Source organism: Nothoprocta perdicaria, unplaced genomic scaffold, assembly GCF_003342845.1.
Source record: "Nothoprocta perdicaria isolate Ctin4 unplaced genomic scaffold, notPer1 scaffold_43, whole genome shotgun sequence".
Classification (NCBI taxonomy): domain Eukaryota; kingdom Metazoa; phylum Chordata; class Aves; order Tinamiformes; family Tinamidae; genus Nothoprocta; species Nothoprocta perdicaria.
This window is the reverse complement of record NW_020455677.1, coordinates 4,132,034-4,156,156: the sequence shown is the minus strand read 5'-3', so window position 1 is coordinate 4,156,156 and position 24,123 is coordinate 4,132,034. Positions and strand designations below refer to the sequence as shown.

At 43.8% G+C, this 24,123-nt stretch overlaps 1 protein-coding gene across 1 annotated transcript; it reads left to right on the top strand.

Annotated features, from left to right (window-relative positions):
- The first annotated feature begins 64 nt into the window (after nt 1-64).
- On the top strand, nt 65-21,189 carry STPG4 (sperm-tail PG-rich repeat containing 4). The gene is made up of 6 exons (XM_026046242.1): nt 65-139; nt 4,334-4,594; nt 5,083-5,147; nt 5,902-5,956; nt 19,462-19,566; nt 21,073-21,189. Exons 1-6 carry the CDS (start codon nt 65-67, stop codon nt 21,187-21,189), a joined length of 678 nt encoding a protein of 225 aa, XP_025902027.1.
- The last annotated feature ends 2,934 nt before the right edge of the window (nt 21,190-24,123 follow it).

Sequence of the window (24,123 nt, the reverse complement as noted above, 5' to 3'; positions counted from 1 at the left end):
TTGTGATGGGAGTCATCAAACAGGATTATAGGCAATAAGAAATGAGAGGTGATGCTGGGACACCATGGACCTCAAGCCAAGTTTCAGCCTGAGGTCAGTTTCAGCAGTGCAGCGTCAGTCTCTGACCTTTCTTGAGAAGGTATTTCCCTAACTGGTTGTGCTTTTGTGAGATTTCCTGTGGGGAAACAGCTCCTTGAGTGAGGAAGTTTGTTCCTCAGGAAGCTTGTGGTTGCCTGTTGAGATGTAGCTAATAAACTAGTGACAGCCCAGGGGTGAGGCAGGAAGCGAGCGGGAGGCTGAGGTAAGGGCAAGGTACCTGATTTGAGGGAGATGATAGCTCCAGAGGCAGAAAGGTGTACAACAGGAGCTGCACGTAGCTGTGGGAAGCAATGACTGGGTATAGGTGTGAGGGTTGGTGAACTCCAAGGATGCGGCTCTGCAGGGATTAGGCAGGCAAATTTGTGCTGCATCATGGTGGTCCCTCTCAGGAGTTGCTACTTAATAAGCTGGGTGTAATGAGCAGCAAAGTGACTGATATGGGTACGTGTAATACTTTTATAATTAGCTGTACCATCCCTCAGATAACCCTGACCAAATTAAGAGACAGGCTGTATTGAACTGTTGCTCCACCCAGCATCTGTTGCGTAAGTAAGTAGAGTTTCCTTGGCCTAGAATTAATCATCACTGCTAGGCATTGGCAGTGAAAGATAGAGGAGAAAAAAAAAACGGAATATGGTCACATCTCTTATTTAAGTACTGCAGTTTTTTTTTCTCATCGAAGTTTCTGTGTAGTAATAGACACTTAGGAAGTCTAATTCCAGGATAGTATGTGAAATGAATTTTAGTAATAGAGACCCTTTAATTGTGTTAAATTTTCCAAGGAACTCCTGTGAAGTCGATCTTTAAAAGTAACCATACTCCTTTACAGATGGAGAAGTAGATATTTGAGATGACAGCTGAGACAGAAATACTGAGATGTATAGTCTAAGAAAACTGTCAGCCCAGAGGGATAGTAGCTGAAGTACTATGAGCACTGCATAATACATCTATGTTTCTTGACAGAACGCTGAAAAGGAGAGAGAATCAACTTTGGTGCAGAGAGAGAGATGGTGGAGAGTTTACCTTAGAGTATGTATATTTTTACCTCATGCATCTCCAGCTCTTTTTCCTTGGGATTAGAATGAGAACTAGCATMTGTGCTTGATTTCCTGACTTCTTATTCGTTATTCACAACAGTAGTCACATTTTGTCAGGCTACCTTGAGTATTTGTCAGGTTACCCTGAGTTGCAAAGGGGTCTGTCTACACTGAGGTAAACGCATTGTTGAGGACTTCCAATAAACTTGTGAACTAAAATTCAGGATTATTTTTCATTTCCAGTCTCCTTTAAAGGGCAGGCAGTATTGCCTTTGGCTGATGTAAATTGCTCTTTTTATTTTGGAATTGAGTCTTCCTTTCTGTTTTTCTCCTTCCTAAAACAAACTCCACCACTTTTGGCATATGCAAAACAGAAGACTTCTGTGTCTCAAACTAGAGAGCCTTGAGATAGCACTTGAGGAAGTTGTGCAAAAAATGTGCCAAAGGAATGCCTTGATTTTTGAAAGACCTAAAAGTTTTGGTAAAAATAACATCAATAAGCACTCCATAATTTCAATAGGTTAATCAAGATCAGGTCTGCAGTTTAGTGGATGATACAGGTATACAGAATRGCAGGTAGATCCTACTACAAAATAAACATGCACAGGGTATTGGGCAGTATCAGGTAATGACAGCATGGGGCTGAGTTGGCTTATTTCAGGAAGAATTGAGCTGGAAATAAGAGTGAACAAATGGGGACAGGGAAAAGGGAGGATGAAGGAATATAAACAGGGAGGATCTCCCTCCAGCCTTCCTCCCTTCAGCCATTAAGTTGKCCACCTTATGGTGCTGCCTGCTCACCGGTTAATGTCGTGGTCACCACTCGGTCGAACGTCCCTCCTGTCTGACAGGCCCCTTGGTGCAGATCCGCGCTCTGCTCTGCCTTTGCAGCAACCTGTGCCTGGAACCAAAGCACCATCTCAAAGGGCGGGTGCTTCTTTACAGTGATAGAGAAATGCAGCTAATCCTCTGCAAGGGGAGGCATTTGTGCTGGTGCTCTCCCTGGCTGGAAGGGAAGGCTGTTTCAGGAATCAGATCTTCATGAAAAACAAGCCTTCACACACATGTCCAACAAACTAATAATAAAATAGGTAAAAAGAAACTATTTTTTTTCCTGGTGGGAAGTGTTAGGTCATTGGCAAACTTGGGAAGGCTGTGAGTTTTTTTTTTTATTTCTAGTTCCAAATTATTTAAGCAACCAACTACAAAATTTTAAAAAAATGACCCCTTAGCTAAATTGAATCCTTTGAAAGATTGCTTTTAAACTTTTGATATCCGTAGTGGAAAGGCTTCTGTTGCTGATATTCACTTGTATTACATGGGGAAATTGTAATTTAGGCATTTCTTCAAGGTCTAAGTGGAAGTCCTAAGATCAGTGAAGAACTCCAATTAATTCAAAATGCCTCGAAAATGCTTAAAAAACAAGCTTCTTAAAGGGTTAGGGTGCGTGAAAATTTCCAATATTTGGAATTGATTCATGTGACATTTCTACATCAGAAGAACTTCTGAAGTTTCTTTTTTTAATATGGTGGAACTGAGAAGTGCTGCAGAAGAGGGTTTGCCTTTGAAACTTTGGGAGTTGTAGGAACTATCCTGGAATTAATGTTGCTATTAAAGGCTTTATGTTTTGATAAACTACCCAAAATTAAAGGTGTTGTCTTGTGACTTCTGCTCTGCCAGATGAACAGGCTGGTTTGCAAGTGCCTCTGCAAACAATGGCAAACATGCAGTCTCTCTGATTCTCCCTGCTGTTTTAATTGTTTGTTCTTCCACCATTAGGAACCATTTCCAKTTTTTTGAGCTGGAATGTAGTGGCGAGGCAAAGTTAGGTCTCTGTGCTTGCTCCTCCATCCCCTTTGAAACACTCATGCTAGAGCAGCTTACCTGAGCACAGCTGGCCTGATGCTGTGCAGGGTTTCTGCTGGCAATGGCTTTCCATAAAGCCTTTAAAAACCTTTCATGGTGCTTTACTGGGTTTGGGAGAGATGCTGCAGACATACAGCATTGTATTAAAAATACTCATCAGGTGAGGGTGTGCAGGACTTGGTGTAGTCCTGTCTCCTTATCCTGGTAGCTTCCTCCCATTGCCTTTTCCATTGGGCTTGCCTCTGTTATCCTCCTCCCTACAGAAGGTTTCAGTAAGGAGAAACATCCCAGTGTGCTCTCAAGAATCTCCATGTGATCGTGAGGGACCATCACAGCATGGCCCAAATTGCTGTGCTGTAGATTTTATTATTATTATTAGTAGTAGTAGTAGTATGAGGTTTTACTGGCAAAGTTCTGACAAGCTCTATTTGGCTACTGAAGAGAGCCAAAATGCTTATTAAATGTCCTCATCGAAGAGTAATCTTTGCTACAGAAGCAGTGACATTAGAGTATATTGTTTGAAGGGAAGGTTTCTTAGAATGGATGGCTCTTACTTGTCAGATAGATGAGGCTGCCTCCTATAACAKGAGTTAAAAGACGATTTTTCACTTGTTGGCTAATGAAGCACATGGGAAGTGTCTCTCTCAAGTCCCTGTCCCACAGCTCACTCGGAGGGGATGGTGCCTCCTTGCAGTCYGTGCAGTGCTGGCAAGCACCTACTGAGGTGATTTGCTGAACAACCTTAAGCAAACCGGGAGTTGCCAGAGAACACCTGATGCMGTTACATTTTATTATCAGAAACAGGCAGAAAATGCTTCCGATATCCAACTCTGTGTTCATTTTCTTCAGCCCTTACCAAGCCTTTTCTCTCGTGCTAATCAAAGCACGATGTTTGCACTGAAAAGCCAGTACTGCCATTCACTATTAGCAAAGTAGGATGAAAGGAGTCGTTCTAATAGTGTCCTCCACTTCAATTGCACTCTGTTTCCTCTAAGTGGAGGGACAGACCTTAAACCTTTCCTYGCTGACCTGGAAGAGCCCCGGGGAGCACTCAGGCCTTTCCCAGTAAGAGGCCTCCCTTGGCCTGTAAACACGCCACGCCCTAGCTCTGCACTGATTATTTTATTTGCTATTTCAGTAATTTTCATCAGAAAACACACCCCTCCATTTTTAATCATTCACTGGGAAAACAATTAGGGTCCAGTGTCAACATGTGTTTTCACTGGTCTTTGAGTACCATTTTAATTAAAATTCTCAATGAGAATTTGCATTTACACTGTCTTTGGAGGAGAAGCTGCACGAAGAGCTCACCTGCTTTCTGTCCCAACCAGCCCACACCGATACCAGGCACGTACCCAGTACGAGATTTCCTGCAGGAAGCCCAGCTCAACCCCGTGAAACCCACGTACAGCTTCAAAGGAGAAGGCAGAAGGAGAACCCCCATCTACGAGCAAACCACTGACAGCTCCCTACCAAGCGCTTCTGCATACGTTCCTCCTACTTTCATAGATCTGGCAAGGAAAAAGCTAGCAACATACTCATTTAAAAGCCTACCGAGAGGAAGTCCCAGTACCTTATGTTTTAAAGACAAGGTAAACATTTTTATAGATGGTATATGCACAAATAGATAWATGTGTTTCCGAGTTAAGTGGGTGAGGGCTGTCAGGACCACTATTCAGTAGAAAATACACAACCAGAGTTTTAAACTGTGTTCCTTACAACTTTTTATGTTTTAACAATTTTCATACATAAACTTATTTCCTTATTCATTCCAGGTAGAGCATAGTCAAAGGCCTATTTGTTGCTGACTTGCCCTAATTCCCCTGATATTTCCACCAGCTTCCCAGCAACTCCAAAACACTCTGTCATTTGCAACTTTTTAATTAGTATTAGCACATTATAGGAAAGCTTCAGAGTCAGCTTTATTGGGAGCTGTTCTTAAGCGAGATCAGAGCTTTGAAAGATTCCTGTGCAAAATGATGGGCCATATTTGTGAGTCTGAACTCTTGGAAGAAACAGCAACTTGAAATCAGACTTCTTTGTCCTATCATTTTCCTTTCTATGCTGCTTTTACTTCCAGGATATCAACACTTCACCTGGACAGTATGACATTGGCTTTCCCCCAGTTTCCATATTTGCTTCCAAGTAAGTAAATCAGACTAAAATTACATGGCAGGAACACCCATTTGTGTACTTCAGTACTAGCACACACCCTTGTTTCTCACTTGTACGCTTCAAACAAAGCCCCAGTGAAGTCCCCCCATTCACTTCAGTGGTATCTGGATCAAGCCCTAATTGCCCATCTTGAGCATCTCTGGATTAGGTCCAGGTTCAGCACCTACTTTTAAGCACATGCTTAAGTCCATACTCAGGAAAATAATTAGGCCTGTGATTAATACGAGTAAGAGGTTGAAGCCTGTGGTGAAAGTCAAGCATGAGCTTTGCTGAACTGGGGCTCAAAAAGTGACTTCCATTTGACACTCTCTTCAATCACCCTGAAAAAAACAGGGTTTCTGCTTCTGCAAGGCACATAGCCCAGGTAAATATCACTGTGGTCATAACTTTCAGACCAGAGTTGGCTAAAATCCACTTTGAAGATAAAAAGCCCTCAGGCTTATGTGTGAACATGAGTGGGCAGTTTGCAGTAAATTCTGTTATATTGCCCGACAGCATCCAGAATGAAAACCAGATAGTCATTTTGCTATATATTTGCTATATATATAAATATATAGACATTTTGCTATATATATGCATTTTGTGTGTATGTGCATATATATATATATATGTGCACATAAGTTAGTGTAGTTATATAAAAATGATAGAAAATATTGCAAAACCTGAGAGTATAAGTAATAGTGACTACTCAAATGACAATAATTTCTTCTTTTTCAAAACGCAGGCAGTTTATGTTTCGCTCTGTTGTCCAGAGGTCCTCAAATAATTACTTCATTCCAGTAAGTACTAAGCAGAAAAATATTCCCATTAATAAAATAGGCATGGATATCTAAAATGCAAAAATAATACCTTACATTTAATTCATGAACATAAATTGTCATGTGTCAGCTGAGATGAATGTTTGATCTGAGCATAGGCAAAATAATTTCCATGAGCTTAGCCCCCAAATCAGCTCARCTGGTGAATCAAGCTGTGGTGGCTGAAGAAGTCACCTGCTCCAGTTACTGCTTCTAACCCTAGCCCAGAGGTTCCCCTTCCCTCAACAAGGATAGAAGATCACAATCCATGTCCACACTGCTGCTCATTGCCAGAGCTAGTTCCTTAGTCTCAGCTGCAGTAGAAGCTGAGTTTAAATTAAGCTGACGGACATCACCTAGAAGCTGTTCAAGCACTGATGATGTTCTCTTCTTTAAACTTCCGTGTGGATGACAACCACAGCTATGGAGTTAGTAACCATTTAAAATATTGCAGAAAAAAATGTAATTAAATTATCGACTATCTAACCTAACAATCAATAGTAACTTCATTCCAGCTGGTGCATCATATCCTCGTAGCAGCAGGAAGGTTTGTTCACATGCCTGTGGCCTACACAACTTGTATTCTGTGGTGCATGAGGGCATCGACCCTTTAAACACGGCTTGTGCATTGCTTGATTATCTTTTTAGTGTCAATGAGACTGCTCATTGAAGAGTCACATGGGCTCATATTGAGAGGGTTTTGCACAAAATATTAAAATTTCTCAGCTTTCCTTTTCCAACTATTTGAGCTTGAAGGCCTTTTATGGTGTGCGTACTGAAAAGCAATGTATGCGGTTGCTATTGTTCAACATCCTATAAAAAATAGGCAAGTTAAACAGTATTTTCCTTCTTTTTTTTTTTTTTTTTTTTTAAATTTTCTTGTAAGAGTTTAATAGAAGTGTGCAGCATCTACCAGATCTAGATTTAGGCGGAGGTATATTTTGAGGACATGGCTAAGATGAATTGAGACTGAAGATGACTCAAAGGATGAATATTTCTTCATCTTAAGACAGAAGTGAGTAGATTAGATGCATGTCATGTCCATGCAGCASGAAAAATGACTGGCTAAAATTGCTTTCTTGCTTAAATTACAASTCCTTAAAACTTAAAACGCCTTCAGCCTTTGCAGAGCAGAGGCTGATCCTAATCTCATCAGCAAGAGCACTCTATCACATGACTTCCCTGGCTGCTGTAATACAATGCCTAGTTTGGTGCAAGAGATCAGAATCAAGGCAACTGCAGCTCCTTTTTAGCATTTCACTCAAAATATCCTCCGTGTTGTTTATTAAGATGCCAGGTAGGCCTGTGGTAACAGTGCCAACCTGTGTAGTTCTGAGCTAGCTGAATTTCATACCTGTGCCTCACTCAATAACCCTCCAGTTACAGAACCTCCTGTAAAAAAAGGCCATTTGGATGCATTTTCACTGGAGAATACCCAAATTACTCTAACACCAGAGGAGCAACTGCCTCAGGGGCAACTCCCTGGGGCAAAGTCACCGAGCTTTCACAGTCAGTATCTAAGTCACCAGACTTAATTTCCTGCACTGGAAAAGGAAGGATTAATGCAGTGCCTTCCTCCAGCAGAGGAGGAAGGCCACGTTGGTCCATGCGGAGCAGCTGGACAGCAGTAGAGTCTCCAACCAGGACTGCTCTTCACGGAACGGTCGCTGCCCTGGCCTGCGCGGGGCCCCGAGGGAGCAGCCGCAGGGCCTGCGCAGGACGGCGCCGCATCCCGAGCAGGTGCCAGCTCCGGGCTGGCCAGGGCCTGACCAGCCGCCTTATTTTAGGGTGGCCACGAGCCTGAGTTAGCGTGGCAGTCCCCGGAGCGCTGGCCTGGCCTCCAGCRGGACTGGGCTGCTCGCCTGGCCCGGGGCGGCAAAGCTCAGCCCAAGCGCTTTGCAGAACAGGCAGGGGCTGGGGAAGAGGCAGCCCAACCACTGCCGGGCCTAAGCTCTGCACTTCCCCCAGCCCAGCACGTTGCAGACTGCRCTAGATCTGGTTCTTAGCTGCTTAGTTCCTTCCTTTCACACACAGGGAACATARGTACCTAACTCAGCACTGTAAATGATAGCATTTTATTTTGCTTGTAGGTATGGCATTATTTAGTGTTCAATATCCAAGCCCCTTTTTGGACCTGTCACCTTTATGTGGCATTTTGGATCTTGCCCAAGGACCAGAATATATATTTTTTTTATTTTTCATTTTTTTAGGAAACATTTGGTCAGGCCTCTATTAATCTCTCTACAGCTGACACTCAAACCTGCCTGTGTGCAGCAGTTCATTTCAACTCTGCTAAACCTGGCCCTTTAGTTACGGGATGCCATTTCTTGCTGTTCTGTTATGAAGTGAGCATAGAGTCATCGCTGGCTGCTATTTTTGCATGAAAAAATGATTCACAGTGTGGAATGTACTGTACTACAAAAGGAATGGAAGAAAATAGTTCCATGATACATGTTGGGAGACAGAAGCAATGGCTTGCTGCTGTGATTCATGCATGTATTGCCCAGGCTTTCCAAAAACGGCTTTCTTTGCAATTAGCCACAAAATCTGGAAGCCATAAAAGGCAAAGCCTCAGCCTCAGAGCGAGCAATTCCAGCAGGCTGCTCGAAACAAAGGGAGGCGATCGCTCGGAGCCAGAGGAAAAGTCAAAACTCGCCGGACTCACAATTAACTTCACAATCTTTTACTTGAAGAAATCAAGTCTTCAGACTGAAAACACACTGTGTCTCCAACATCCACGCGGTCCCATCGGAACCGTGTTATATTTACATAATTTATATAATTGATCACTGCAGCGCGCGGGGCACGCAAGGCAGGGCCGAGGGGCAGCCCTGCTGCTGTGGGTCGCTCGCGGCTGCTGCCCACACGCTCCCCGTGGGGCTCCCTTGGCAGCGCGCAGGCGGTGAGGAGGCAGGGCCCTGGCACGCGGCTCTTCCCCCGGCACAGCCGCGGAGCGYGAACAACAGCGCTGAGGGCTGAGCCCCGCTGGATGTCAGCTGCAGTACGAAAATGTGGGTGGCGCGTCCCACGGCACTTCTGCATTGCCCCCCTCCACTGCCCGCCCTCAAGCTTGGCAGAACCAGGTGCGTGGCAAGGACAGCCTGCTCCTTGCAAGGCTTTGTCGTGAGGCCCGGAGATCTGTCATCTTTGACAAGGAGGTCTGCAGCAGCTGGGGATGGCTCCAGCTCCAGCTCCAGCTCCAGCTCCAGCTCCAGCTCCAGCTAGTGACTCCCCTCTCACCAGTTTATAAGCAGAGTACTTACTAACACATCTCCCTGGATCATCCGAGATATACTTGGCAGTGAATCCAGAAAAATATACATGTAGAAGCTCCTACTGTAAAAGGCAATTTATTATGGCTGCTAATTCACATTTTAAAAACCAGAATCATCAGCGCGTGTACGTTTTGCCCTAGCCCTGTCAGGAATTCATGCTCGACTCAGCCATGGTCTTGGCAGGACTGGTCACAAGAAGGAGGCTCTTTTCCTTTGGGAATCTATCAGCCAATTAGCAATATGAAGGTGCCGTTAATTTCTAGATGTTAAAGAATTTAGCTAAAGAAATTAGCTGTGTTGTATCTGTCACATTCATAGTCTTAGAAAAAGCGGTACCTTTAAGAGATAAAATAAACATCAGTACAGTTCCTCAGTGTTTATTTGAAAGTATAGCAGAGGATTGTGTTAGTACAAATTATCAAGGGACAGAGTTTCTCAGTTAAATAAACGCTAACCTTTTATTTGGAAATCCTCTAGGAGCTCATTAACTGCCCAGTGCCAGGCAGCCTATTTTGATAGGAAAGTCGTTCGGTGTAAACAGCAACTTCTTAAATGAGTTATTGATACTGCTACTATACAGCATTTTGCAACAAATGAGCTGGAACATCCTTTAAAATTGCACTTCCACCCTTGGAATTTCAGCCTAAATCTGGTGTGCTTTATGGACAGATTGGGTCTGTTTGGCTAGTGGTTTTTGAGAGCAGCTTTATACTTCCTGTTTATTTTACTGGGTAATTGTCCTGTGCCGGAAGCCCTTCTCATTTAACCTCAAGCTAATACGTAGTTATAAATGGTTATATAGTTATATATAATCATTAGTTATATATCTATGTCAGAACTATATATATATAGTTATATATCTATGTCAGAAACCCTATGTAACAGCAAAAGCGACTGCTGGGCTTCTACGTCGCTCATCATCATCATCATGACACAATCTATGGGAACTAGCTTTTCCATTTCCTAAACGCGTCTCAGCATCCTGTGAATGGCCTGAAGTGCACTTACGATGAGGAAAGGGATTTTGTAAAAGCGATGTCGCTGTGTTGTGCATCACTTCTGAACTATAAACATAACAAAATGCACACAAGTCCTGTTTTCTGGGTATTTGTTGTTCTGTTTTGTTTTGTTTTGTTTTTCTCTCTCCATCGTGGTACTGACTGCCAGGAGAAGGCTGCTGCTAACAGTATCATGTCTATTACTGTATATCACCCTATCCACATAAAAAAGTGGTGTTTTGGGGTTTCTTTCTTTCTTTTTTTTTTTTTTTTTTTTTTTTGGTCATTTCCACATTCTATATGCCCAGTATTCATTTCACTAGAGAAAGAAACAGTCCTTAGCAGTGATGATCTTGATGGTTCATGACTGTCAGGAGCGAGGGCTCCAGATTTTACCGGGGGTCCTCAGATCTCTTGGTCATGCCAGGAAATGCCTTCCCCCATTAATCATCTTTGTTTAACAAATCACTCCCAAATCAAATCTGCAGAGGCTTTTAAGCCAGGGGCCCAGTCCTTTATTAGCCCAGCTATTATTCAGGGAGGATTCGACACTTTTTGTTTTAGCACCGAGGGGGAAGCGCAGGCCTCCAAACGCAGGTTGTGCTTTTCCCCTTCCCTGCTGCTGAAGCTGGAAGCCTGGCCGGGTCTCGGAAGGGGAGCAGCAGCTTCAGGAGAGCGGGGCAGCTGCCTACGAGGGTCAGGGCTGGCGCTGCCCCAGCGAAATGGTGTCTCCATCCCTCCAGCAGGCTACAGACACGATCCCTTGCCTGTTGTCCCCTCCTGAGTGACGTTTTGACACTTGTTCTTCCAGTGCTCTGACACTGCAGGGCTTGTTCTGCCACTTCAGCGACGTGTTTGGCTGATGAGTCTCATGTCCATGTCTGTCTCTGCTCACTGGTTGTGCTGTTTTCTCTCGCCCGTGCACCAGGCCCCTGTGTTTAGCAGGTCTCTTGGCACTTCCAGGGTCTGCATGCTCAGTGCTGGAAAACCCTGCTCCTCTTCCTGGCTCTAAAAGCAGGATGTAGGTTTTCCCCATGCGTGCCCAATGGCGAGCTTCCTTTCTTCGAAGGAAGAGGAAAACATCTCAATAATTTAAAACCGTTCCCATGTGACATAACATCCAGCCAAAAGGACTTGTTCACATCTTGCCCTGACCAGGATATTTGAACCTGCCAAATGTATACAGGAAYGTGTCTGCAAGCACAGCAAGCCTGTCCTCTCCTCGGGGAGGCCGCTACAAACCCAATCAGCCCGCGTCTATTGAGAGCAGGATTAGGTGCTTATGCCTGGTTTATTATTTCTCTTTTGGTGCATTTGTAATAGCTGTTATTAATTATCACACGTTGAGCCCTTCTCCTGGAATAACCAGCCCTCAATGAAGGAKCTGTAGGAGCAGAAGGGCAGTATTTGCACTGAGAGTATGGCATGTGCTGGCTAGTATGTGGGTTGGCACATACTCCACCTACTACCACAGCCATTTGAGGTCAAAATTCTTGACGAGCTAAGAGACATCTATTAATATCATTCTAAGTACTGTGGTTAAGACCCAGTTAAGAAAATCTGCAAGAAGGTATGTCTAGAGGGRCAAAATTGTATATTTCCCTTGCATACTGTGAAAACTGAAAATCCCCTTTTACTGGTGGTCATTATATCAGCGCGAGGCCAGCAGGAGCACAGTTTAGCTGCCGTGCAAGGAGCAGGTCCTGTGCACATGAGATGTGCCAAAGCTCTGCTCAGCTGACTGCTCAGAATGCTTTTCATTCACAAACCTGCCTGCCTTTGTCGTCTCCCACTTGTCACGCATGCCCCATGTTGCTTTCTTTTTTCCTTCTTTATCTTAACCATAGTGTTATCTTACCACTAATTTTTATTTCTTATATGCCAACTTTGATCTATCTGTTTTCTTTTCCTAAGTTATTGGCACGCAAAACTAAACAGCATGAAAGCAAAGGGAAATGGAGTTTAAGCAAGCAGTTCAGTAAGCTGCTTTCTTTGGTAACTGTTTACTGTATTTTGTATTTCCCGTTTCTCGTAAGGTTGTTATGTGGTCTTTAGGATAGGGGAGCTAAGCCTCTCATAGGGCATCACGTGAGTATTTGATGGCACATTCCCTTATTGAAGCTGATGAAGGCTAATTCTTTGTTAGACTGCAAAAGCATCATGCAATTTTTTCTGCTGTTCATCTCATGACATTTTAGATTTAAATGGGGATTATGTGGTTCATGAATTGGCCTTAAATCATCTACAGGCTGTCACTAAGCATTTTCTTAACAGCTGTTCTTTCCTTTACTTAATTACTTATCAAATGTCAGAATGTGATGGCTGAGTGAAATGTCCTGTTATCTGAACAACCCTAACTTCTCAATTCTTTTCTGTAGATAAACATAATGAAGTGCTACGTGAAAAAGCCTGGCATGTTTTGAATGCSCAAAAATGTCACTCTGTACCCGACTAAACAATCAAAAATAAGGTGGGGGAAGGGTGAGAGTAATAAACAGAGATACATTAACCTACATAATGGTTATAAACAGATAAACAGATAGGACAGCAGCTGTGAAAGACCACGGTTTTACTCTGGAGACATATATGAGATGCTCTTATGCAAAATTATATTTCAAATTTGACTAGTAGAAGTGACTTTGTTTGTTTGATTTAGCTTGGGTATTCCAAGATCCATTTGGTTTGTACAGGAAAATGCACATTTTCTTTCTAGATGTGTCTCGTAACCTGAAACTTCTTGAGAAGCAGGCAAAGCTGTCATAATTAATCAACATTACCCAAATTTGCCGTGGCTAAAAATATTATTTGTTTTTGGTTTGGAACAAAACTGAGGATCGAATAATCTGTCCAAAAATATAAACTACAGCTCATTTTCCAGTAAAAATAAAATGACTATTAGAAACAAACATATAAATGCAAAGAAAATGCATTACATAATATGCTAGGGCTATTTTAACATCAGTGTTTTTCCTCTCCACAGAGTTGCTATATATTTTCTTAATGGCTGAGATCAGCATCCAAATATAACTAGAAGGGCCTTTTCTGAATCGCTTTGATTGTGGTGAGGGTTTTTCTTGTTTGGGCTTCAAGTTAACTCTCAAGTTTGTATTTAAAACGAGGGATAGGGATACGTGGAGGAAAACTTGAGTCACAGAGCAGTCTGGTGCGAGGTCTGTGTCCTGCAAGCAGGTGACAGCGCTGGGACTTGAGTGTCGCATCAGAAGGGACTTTCCTGACTAGTGCTCCTAGTTAGCTCTCCTGTTACCCTGAAATAACAGAGATCCTGAAATAGTGTGAGCGCCTTACACTGCTCTCTAATTAAAGTCTAATCAGAAATAAACCTTTAATGTCACATTGACAAAAAAAAAAAAAAAAAAAGAGGCCACTATTTCACTATTTGCTTTATATATACATATACACACACACACACACACAATGTATACTAAAGTACTTTAGCTCAGTAGTATGAGTCTGTGTTTAATTTATACAGAGCTAGTAAAAATTATGTTTCTATGCGTGATGAGCAGGAATTGGAATATCTCAGGAATGAAGGATTCATTTATAATCCTGCTCTGAAAAGTCTAAACTTGTTTGTATGCTGAAAGGCTACTGGTTAGAAACGTGTATATATATGTATATAAAACAAGAGAAGCGGCAGCTCATGCAGCCCCACAGCAGCTCTATCTATGCACAGAGGCAGGAGGAGTATGGTGGGGAAAAAAACAAAACCAGATGACAGGCAGCATTTTGCTCTGAAGACTGGAAAAGGCCATGCAAACATGCATTTTCTTACTCTGGGACTTTGCTATCTCACAAAATATGGATGTGAAGCCATGCAGGGGGAAAAGAAAGGACATAGTGCAGTAAGGACTGTATCTCTACTGGCTATTCTCAACAGCAGGGACAGAAAACTAAGCTCCATAGCACTACAAGAATTCATATTTTGCKTTGATTCTGCATAAAAATGCAAAATTACTTATTAGTGTTGAGGTATTCCTTCCCTCTTAATCAAATTCCTTTATTTTGAGGGAGTACAGCCTTTCATGGGAGCCTATCCAAGGAAGATACTTGATTTTCCAGTATCCCGAGCAAGCATTGAGCCTGGTAGTAAAGGAGACAGTTCTACTTCTTGCTGCTGATGATACCACCAAAGGAAAAGGGTGCATCTACTGTCCATCAGTAGCACGTTATTCTAGGCAATCTGAATGCAGGCTAAACAAGGATGAAATACTTAGAAATCACTGACAGCGATGCACCAGCAGGTAATGGACTTCTTGGCTTCTTGTTTACATTATACTCTCTATATGTAATTMTTGACAATGTATTTGCTGTGACATTGGCATGATTATCTGCATCAGTTAAAATGAATGCTAATTTATAATCAGCTGTGATTGGAATACTGTTCCAAGGCATTGAATTATTTATTCAGCCTAAGAAATGTTCCGTTAATCAGTCCAAGAGGCTAAAGGACACTTTTAAAATATATGTGTGTGTGTGTGTATATATATATATATATATATATATATATATACATAGATAGATATATATAAATATATGTATATATAAATATATACATATATATATATATATATATAAAGATACTAACGATGTCCTTAGGCAATTTTTAAAAATCCTGATATAGAGTAAGCAACTACTCTTTAAAAGTCCCTGTTTATTCAGAAACCATTACTCATAAGAAGTTCCTTCCACGTGTATTAACTTCCCTAAAAGTGCTTGCAGGAACAAAAATAGTATAAGTAGTATGGAGGCTCAAAGCATAAGTTATTGTTTGAAAGAGCCAGTTGAAATTCAAGAGACCCTAGAAATGAGCAATAATTATCTCCTTTTAATTCTAAAAAYAATTCTAAAATAATGTGACTTGAGCACTTTTTTTCTTTGTTACATTCTTGCTGTATTTTCTGAAGTGAGGAAGTGCTGGCTGTGTGGCATGTTGGAAAGCTGGGCTGCTACAGGCTGAGTGCACTGAGCAAAACCACCACTCTCGAGCAGCATCTGCACAGATGCTTTACTGCTTGATTGGGGCCTTCTTGCAGCTTCTAAGAGCCGTTAGACATGCTTTTGGTTTAAGAACTGTAGTAAAAACGAACAAACTTTCAGTGCATCGAGATAATTCACATTACAGTTACTGATACTCAAAAAGTTTTGAGCCATACATTTTAAGGAATACATTTGGAGGGCTTTTATCTAACTCCAAATGGCTTTTGCTCTTGATGGACAACGTACGATCCCTGAGTCACTCAGGACACACAGTGACGGCGCTAATAATTGGAGAAACCAACTCTGCATGGAAGCAGTTGTGTAATTTGATTGTAATAGGTCCTTGCCCAAGCCTATTCTTTTCCATGATGTGAGGAGCACATTCCTGGTGGCTCTGTCTCATGACTAACCACAGTGATTTCATTGTGAATGGAGTGTGAAATCTTGTGAAATCCTGCCTCCACCAAAGGCATCTCATTGCAGCAAGGGAAAAAAAACTTACCTATAGAGTCTAGTTCTGCCCAAATCCAGCAAGTGAGAGGATGAGACTTGTGGGCCCTATATACTCYGTGTCCTCAGCAAGTGAATTCAGTTAAATGCTGCCAACACAGCCAATACCAGAGACTTGAGCACCAAGGTACTTGTTTATGTCTGAGTCTCAGGTGCCTTGCACTGCCTTATGCAATCTGTATTTTTTATACCTCAGGTTTTCAGCGAAGTATTTCCAGCAAAGKCAGCAGGACATTCCCTCAGCTGGTGCTGGAGAGAATAGGGAAGAATATAGGATAGGAGATAGTTCTTACAAAACGTTCTATCTCCTGAGTTTTCTGAGCCTTTAAGGCTTTTATCCTGTCAGCACTAGTTGGCTTGCAAGGAAGATGTTAGAAAGAGTCCTGCTTGATCTCTGGGCTTAGGCCATGATCTCCAGCTGGAACCGGTCAGGTAGGTTATCTCAGTGAGCTGGAAAGCTTCAGAAAGCATCCCCAGACATTTCTGGGACCATTCAGTTAAGATGGCCTGAAGATGCCACCAATGGCACCAGAGTTTTGGGGTCTGGATGCTTGGTTGCTTGCTTGTTTTTACTCAGACTCRGCAGGTAGCTAGAGAGCTCCAGTGCCTACATCAAACTGGGCAGGATGGGGGTATGAAAGGGTATGCTAGAGCTTGCAGGCTGCAGCCTGCGACACGCACAAGTGCCAAGAGGTGCCTCACTGATGGCTCTGTGTGTCATGAGGATTCCTGGGAGGGCCTGTGTTAGTCTGCGGGAGTCAGGAAGCCTGCTGCAGCTCACCTGTAGGAGAGACCTAGTGGTGGTACAGCTCTGCTCGTTTTGCTCAGGACAAAATGCAAGTATTCCAGCCACAAAGCAAAAGCTACATGAGAAACTGAGTGCAGCAGGTTTGGGAACTTAAAAGTTGCCACTGTTTGGACACATAGTTTTGAGTAAATTCAGATTTCTGTGCTAGATGGGGCTATTCATTCCTCTGTAAATCAAGCCACCTAACTTTAGAAAACTAATATTAGATCCCCAGGTTCAAAAACTTTGACCTCAAGCTTTGTTTAGGATGCAAATTGCAGCACAGAGGAAAATAAAAGTGCAACATCTGGTCTGCTTTCATAGCATCTACTCTAATGCATAGTGGCAAATCCATTTAAGTAAGCTGTACAAAACCATCATCACTTCTGCTTAATTATAAATCTGTTGCATATCATTTTGGTTTTTGAAAAATGAATATGGATAAACAGACTTACCTCTAATCTATATTGATCTCTATSAAGAGATGAGCAGATGATGAACTAGAACCATGCAGTTATATTCTAGTGCGTTTCCCATCTGTATAGAAATGGAAAAATRTTTACTGTAATTAACACCAAACACTTCAAGTAAATGACTATGGTAGTAAGCAAAAAGAAAAGATGCAAAGAGCAAAATCATATACAAGAAAATGTTGTTCTGTATTGTCAAGGTCATTTGGCTTCAGATTAGAGGAGGCAGGAAATACGCCTCTTCATTTGAGGAATGGCTTTTGTTCCTCCTCTTGGCTATTGCTTAAAATCTACATGCTTCAGTTTTACTGCTTCTTAGATGGAGACAGAAGCTCTCTAAAATGGATCTGTTTTTATCCTGATATTATATTAGGGAGTACAAACAAGGCCCTGTAATAATCCAGGTCCACAACTAAATTCTGGAAGACACGTGGCCAGAGGGCTGGAGAGGTGAAAAGATGGAAATGAAAAGCATGTAGTCATAGCAGATAAAATGGGAAATGTCTCCTACTGCAAAGGCAAAGCGTGCATCAGCCTGCGTTCGGGGAGCAAAGGATCTCACTAGCTTAGGTTCTAAAAAAACAAATACTTGAAATCGTATCTTGAAATTTCTATCTGAGAGGAGAGTAGGACCTTTCCGAGAAGCACTGCTGTGYCAATTTATTGCATTTAGTTTTCCAAGAATTCCCTACTAAAATCATGAAGCTGTATGTGTCTCTGTTGGCACCTGTCATTCATTTAACCTGTCATGCCCATCTGCCTAGATCTGGAGAAAAAATATCTTTATTCCTTCTGCTCTCTGCTCATCATCACTTGTCTGATCTAATTTAATCTTCTGTATAAAATATCTTAAACGCAAGTAGCCCAATTAACATGATAACCAAAATGATCTACATCCAAAGCAAATAAGCCTTGGTCAATGTTGGCTTTGGTCTATTTAGACCAAACACTTTAGACTATTTAGATAGAAAAGGAAATATGTGTGAGAAGAAGGATTTTTTAAATTTTCTTCAAGAATAAGTTCTATGAAGAGTTCCTTTTCAGCTATTATTAAACTGTCATAGGTGTCTGGATATTCAAGCCAGCCCTAGGGCCAAGCAGCGTGGTTAGTACGTGCCCGGCTCCATCTCTCTCCATAATCCCTCTATGTGAGGAAGATAATTTAGAAAACCACAGAATGCAATACAGTGATTCTTTCTCTGGAGAAAAGTRATGGCCACAGTACATTTATCTGTTCCTTGGAGAAGAAAACATATGCACGTCTCTGTTTCTTTCTTAATTTCTATAGCTACAGGAGATCATTATCTTATTTCAGTGTCTTGTTCCAAAGATATTCGGTTTTACAGTCCTCTAAAATTCACGATAACATGAAAAATACTTGTATACCTATATAGATATGGAAGTAATACTTTGTACATCTAAAGCTAAAGCRTTTTTCTAGAAATCCCCATCACTTATTTGTTCTTGCTCACTTGCATTACTTTTCAGCTTGGATAATATCAATTAAATGGTTTATGATTAAGTTCATATTGGCTTTCACCCCAGGCTCCTCTGCACTAGCACAGCTCTTCAGTGGTTGAGTGGCTGCAGATCCTGTAGGGAGACAGTTTATTTCTTYGTGGGAAGACAGGCTTTCTCTTGGAATTTGTTTAAATTGCTCACGCCTGCTGATAGATCCCAATCTTTATCACAGGCCCATTAGCATGTAGGCCCTGATCCTGTAAACTTAGCAAACTTAGCAAACTGCTGCTCTGCTTGGAATCCCTTTCAGCATCAAAGAGTGAAATCCTCTCCCTGCTGACTGCCGAGAGCAAGGAAGGAGCAAAAGAAAACGTTAGGAAATATAAGTAAATGGCTGAAAATCCTGTCCCATATGCTGCATAAGTCACAGAAAGTGCCTTGCTGTGTGGCCTGGGTCATGCACTGCTCACCATCACTGCAAAAGAGGCAACAGATGGTTGCTCTCTTTCTGGATTTTTTTGGTTTTTTTTTTTTTTCCTTTCTTCTTCTTTTAGGATAATATTCCTGAAAAATGAAAGTGGGAAATAAAAAATCAGTTGCACTACTCTAGTTTCTGCYGCCTCCTGCTAGGCGAAGACAGCGGTGCGAAGAGCAGAGGGCAGGTAATGGGGTCGCAGTGTGCTCTCTCTGAACTAATTATACTGCACAATTACAAAACAGCGGCTCGTGACCTCTTTTCAAGCCTGCAGTGATCTGCAGGGCTGGAACGAGGACTTGTGCTGCTTCTGAGCCCAACTCACCATGGGCAAAGTCGCTGCCCGACCCGGCTTGGAGGAGCCCCGGGACAGGGGTGCCGGGATCCCTGCGAGATTCCTGCCCAAATCCACACATTATGAGACCACCCAGGCGTTTYTGAGTTCCTCAAGAAAGGGACATAAAACAGGATCTACCACTGGATAAATCCATTTTTTTCTGTTTGCTCTTGTAGAAGGAAGGCCCAGGCCCAGGTCACTATGAAGTAAGGACTGGACCGTCTCGCACCGTGTGCTCATGTTTCCAGTCCAAAGTGCCCAGGATGCTGCCAGTCCGCTCAGTGAGTAATCTGAAATATTATCCGATAAATAGTGTGTCTGCGCAGCCTGAAATTAATCACCCGGGGTCATCTCTAAAAGAAACAATTACCAAGAATCAGTTTCGGAAACGTGTCCTGTGGCTGAGAAAGGTGAAACTTTGGCTGTGGAAAGAAAATACTCTGAGAGAAGGTTAGCTGGGCAGAAGCAGCGGGCTTTTGGCACTGAGGTTTTTAAGCTTGGAGCAAGCATTTCAGCCACTTACGTAAACCCCACTGAGGCTGGCAACCACTCAAATCCTGCTAGTCACGGCTATCAGCACGGCATGGAGCAAGGGGCTGGCTGGGACTGCTAAGCCTGAGAGATTTTTCTGGTCTTGGGTACATGTGAGAAGAGGGGGAGGAGAGAGGCATGCAGGCAAATTTATCTTTTTAGGAAGGAAACTCAATTTTGTTGCTTTTCAGGAACAGGACCGCCTAGGGGAGAGGGTGAAAAGGATTGGATGCTTGGAGARGCATTTCAGGATAGCAGTCTTGGTGAAATGAAAGAAAATTCTTTCTAAACAAGCTTCTGGAACAGATTTTGCACCTTTCCACCATTTCCCGTTGTGGGTTAATGTTACCCATACAGAGCGTGGCCTTGTATTTTCATTAGCATACGTGCAGCATTGCACRTATATATTGCACATATACAACGCTGGCAATGATTAGGCAGCTGTGCTGCGACCAGGCCTGCTGAATGCTCTTTCAGACCCCAGGGCAAATGGAATAGCAGCCTCCTCCTCCTCACTCTGCAGTCATTCCCTTCCTTTTCCTCTCTCTGGAGCCCTCTCCTCRCTCCTTAAGTTTATTAAAGCTTTAATTTGGGCCAAGGCAGCTGCAAGCGCCTGAATCAGGCTGGAACGAGAGGGGATAAAGCAGGCAGTGGGATGGGATAGTATTAGGGAGCGAGGCCCAAGATTGTCTCTGGTCTCTCTGGACTTCTCAGTCCRTCTACCTTCCTTCTTCTCTCATTGGGTTTGTCTATGGCTGCTCCTCACAAACCTCTCAGTCACTTCACTCTCACCCTGTCTCTCAGACTTAGCCTTGTTTTTTTCAGAAATTTATGCTTCCCACTAAGTGCATGACTCACTGAATTGAATCAATTGGGTTGTACAGGCTTGTAAATACATGAGATCTTCCTGGACACTGATTCTGGGCTCTGGAAGCAGCACAGCTCAGTAGAGCACCTGAATGGAAACAAAGAGGGCTGTTGACCATGGGAAGTCATTTCATTTTTCTACCATTTTCCCATTCACATGTAGAGATAATCACACTGTCATCCTTTGAAGACTACTTTTGAGATCTCTGRGTGAAAATGGCTAAAGATACAGGCACGGAGGCTCCGGTCCTCTCTGGAGATTTCAGGCACTTCTGCTGCATATTGCTCAGAAATGAGGCCCTTTTCTAAGAGACCTAATTTTGGAGTTTGCTGTTTATTCCTCCCTCATTTATTTGCCTTTTTTTTTTTCTCTCTCTCTATCTGTACAGGATACACCAGGGCCTGGAGCCTACGAACCCACAAGACAGTTTCCAAAGCAGCCACGAACTATTGCTAGCTTGGGTCAGGAGCACAGCATCTTCTTCAGCAATGCAGCTGGGTTTTAGAATAAAACATGATCGTGCCCATTTATAAACTTCTCTTCCTGAGGGAAGGCAATGTTCCCTCTCCCCAGACACATTTCTTCATCACATTGGACTTGCCGAAGGAATATCCAAAAGAGTGCAATTATTTCCTGCTCTCCACCCAGAGACAAATGGGACCATTGCTGACCAAAACTGACTTTTTAATGTGTCGCACTGTGCCCTTGGTGCAAGGGTAGAGGGAGAAGTGGTGCCACATCATGCACTGAGAGTAGGAGAGCTCCCTGTCAATGCATGATGACCCGGACTGACCAGGCTGGTTGGGTAGAGCAAGGGATGATGCAGAGGAGCTGGGCAGTGATGAGGTGCCAAGAGGAGCCCGCTGTGCAGCGGGGAGGCAGCAGCTTCAGGAGTTGGCCCGGAGAAGCCTCCTCGCAYGGGCAGCCCTGGCCAGCGCTCGGCGAGTGTTTGTGCTGCACTGAGGGTGGAGGGAAGCAAAGGGGCTGTGGTGGGGCTAGGGAAGGAGAAATCTGGGAGGAAGTTGGGGAGAAATGGAAAGTGAAGTGAGAGTTACAGGCTGGGAGGTGCAGGGGAAGTGCAAGGTTCTAGAAGCTGCGGTGGGGAGAGGTGGAAGAACTGGTCAAAGAAAAAGTGATTGGCCTAATGTTCATCATCAAAAAAAAAAGCTCTAAAAACTAAGTAAAAGTCCTAATTTGACAACAATAAAAGCAGCAGGATATGGAGAGGTATTTTCTGGCACTAGTTCAGGATTGCACATAGGTCAATGAATAATTTAATGCAGCAAGCCCTACATATGTGTGCGTTAAGTAATTTTGGTTTGGGGGGATCTGCTGGGAGTGACACTTCACTGCTTGAGGTTGCTAAAGTGCTTTTAATTCCATCTTTTCTCCTTTTCTGGTACTTGTAATTGCTTATAACTTTTTGAAACGCAACATTTTGAGCTGAATTTTTCTGGTCGGTTTCCTTTTGAAATTGGCTTCATGTGTGTAGTAGACTAAAGGAAAAAACAGTTCAACCATCTTAAGTTAGGAGCGACCATTATTTCCTTGTGTTGAAAATATGTCAGGATCTGCCCAGTGCCATTGCCTGGCGCGGTGCAAGGACCCTCCTTCCCGAGGCTTGGACCAAACCCTTTGCAGGGACGCAAAGTTGACTTTTTTTGGCTTTAAAGCAGAGCTAAAAACACAGGTCGGTTTCTTGATGAGATGCTACAAGTGCGCTGCAGATATGTCAGCATGCATTGCCAGAGAGGGCTAAAGTTTCATGGTTTTGCTTAGATGAGTGAAATGATAGGGCCTTAATGCAAGTTAAAGAGAGCACAGTCGAAGGAAAGGGTAGAATAAATTTAAACGAAGTGTATAACCCCAGAGCCTGTTRAATTCCTTGCCGCTGCCCTTTGCTGACTCTGAGCAACAGTCCYGGCAGCGCTACTGCGTCCTGCTAAGCTCAAGAGGAGATTTGAAGTCTAAGAAGTGGCTGCAGGGTTGCGGGTCTGCGGCATCGGCGTGCGTTCCGCTCCCGTTTGCGCTGCATCCCGCTGCCAGGAGCGTGGCCCAGAGGAGCAGAGGCAGAAGGAAGGAGGGAGGTGCAGGAGCAGGCGGTGTCAGCTGCCCCATGCCGTGCGGCACCGGAGCACTCGCGGGTGGAGGGGAGCTGTGAAGCAAGCACCGGTGACAGGCATGGCTGGGGACACCGGGGTTTTGGAAGAAATATGCCAGGAACTAGGTAGTAAAGCTCGCTGGAGCTATTTATAGAGACCAGCCAATTTTTGGAAAGACGAGAGGGAAGCAGTTTGCTTCTGTGACTGCTCTGCCTGGCACGGGAGAGACTAAAGAGAAGCCATGGAAGATCTGGGGTTGCGCTAACACAGAGGGACAAGYGGAGTGGGGGCACCTCGTGCTGTCTGCCACCAGGAGACCTTCCTGGTCATCTGCATCCATGTGGTTCCTTGGGCAAGAGAGGCTTTTCCGCAAAGCTTCACCTTGTGAAGCGCGAGCCACGCGAGCCCCCARACGAGATATGGGGAACTGGGAGAGGCAGGGGGAACTGCTGGGGAACCACCTCTTCTTCCCCGTGGTGTGGAGTTCGTGGTGGCTCCTGTGGTGCTTTCCATCCCTCTGGGAGCCGGGTTGGCTCCCCCGGCACACCCAGGGAGAACTAATTTTGTGTTGTCTCTGTTTGTGATGCAAAAATCTGCTCCACCCTTTCTGCTGATAGGGGCGTAGCTGCCTCAAAGGAGGTAGAGGCAAATGGGGAAATGCAGGGGAGGGAGGCACCCTTATCAGGCGTGCCAAATCTCCCTTTGATTGAGACACATCAAAGCCGAGAGCTGTAACATCTTCCGGGATTTCTTGCTGCGGGAAGACTTGGGGCTGTCCCCAAGGGGCTGCCTCCACCTGGAGGAGACCTTCATGTCACRTGGGGTTGGTAGATGTTGGGGCCCCGATGCTACCTGATCCTGGGGGTGAGCATCACCTTGTGTGCACGATCCACGTGGAGCCTCCATGGCAGCACTCTAGGCCCTGCTAATCAGTAACCAGCTAAGGACCCGAGATAAAGCAGTGATTTACTGCATCTAGGCACATGGAAATCATTTTAATATCGGCCATAACGTTATCTAGCAGGTATCAACCAGTTCTGCCAGTGKCTGGCTTGTAGCCTCTGCAGCAGGGGCCTCTCCAGGGGTGTGGGAAGAGGCTGCTGCTGCGGATGCGCCGGGCTCCTGGCTTGCCTGCAGCTCCGTGGGGATACTAAGGAAGTGCAGCTGCTGTTTCAGTCCCCTCTGTGCCCTGCTGCACATCCAAGGGCAAGTCGCATCCCTGTTCTCTGTTAGCAATCCCAGCCATTGCCGGGTTAAACTGTAAACATGGCAGGGAAGGACCCTGCAGTTTTACAGCACCCAGCTCAGGTGAAATCCAATCTCAGAGGAGACTTTGG

Bases quoted from the DNA above. Each gene is read 5' to 3' on its own strand.
- STPG4 (XM_026046242.1), top strand. From the start codon at position 65: ATGGACCTCAAGCCAAGTTTCAGCCTGAGGTCAGTTTCAGCAGTGCAG. The intron at 140-4,333 runs GTATTTCCCTAA...TGTCCCAACCAG, and splicing joins CTCTGACCTTTCTTGAGAAG to CCCACACCGATACCAGGCAC. The intron at 4,595-5,082 runs GTAAACATTTTT...TTTTACTTCCAG, and splicing joins CCTTATGTTTTAAAGACAAG to GATATCAACACTTCACCTGG.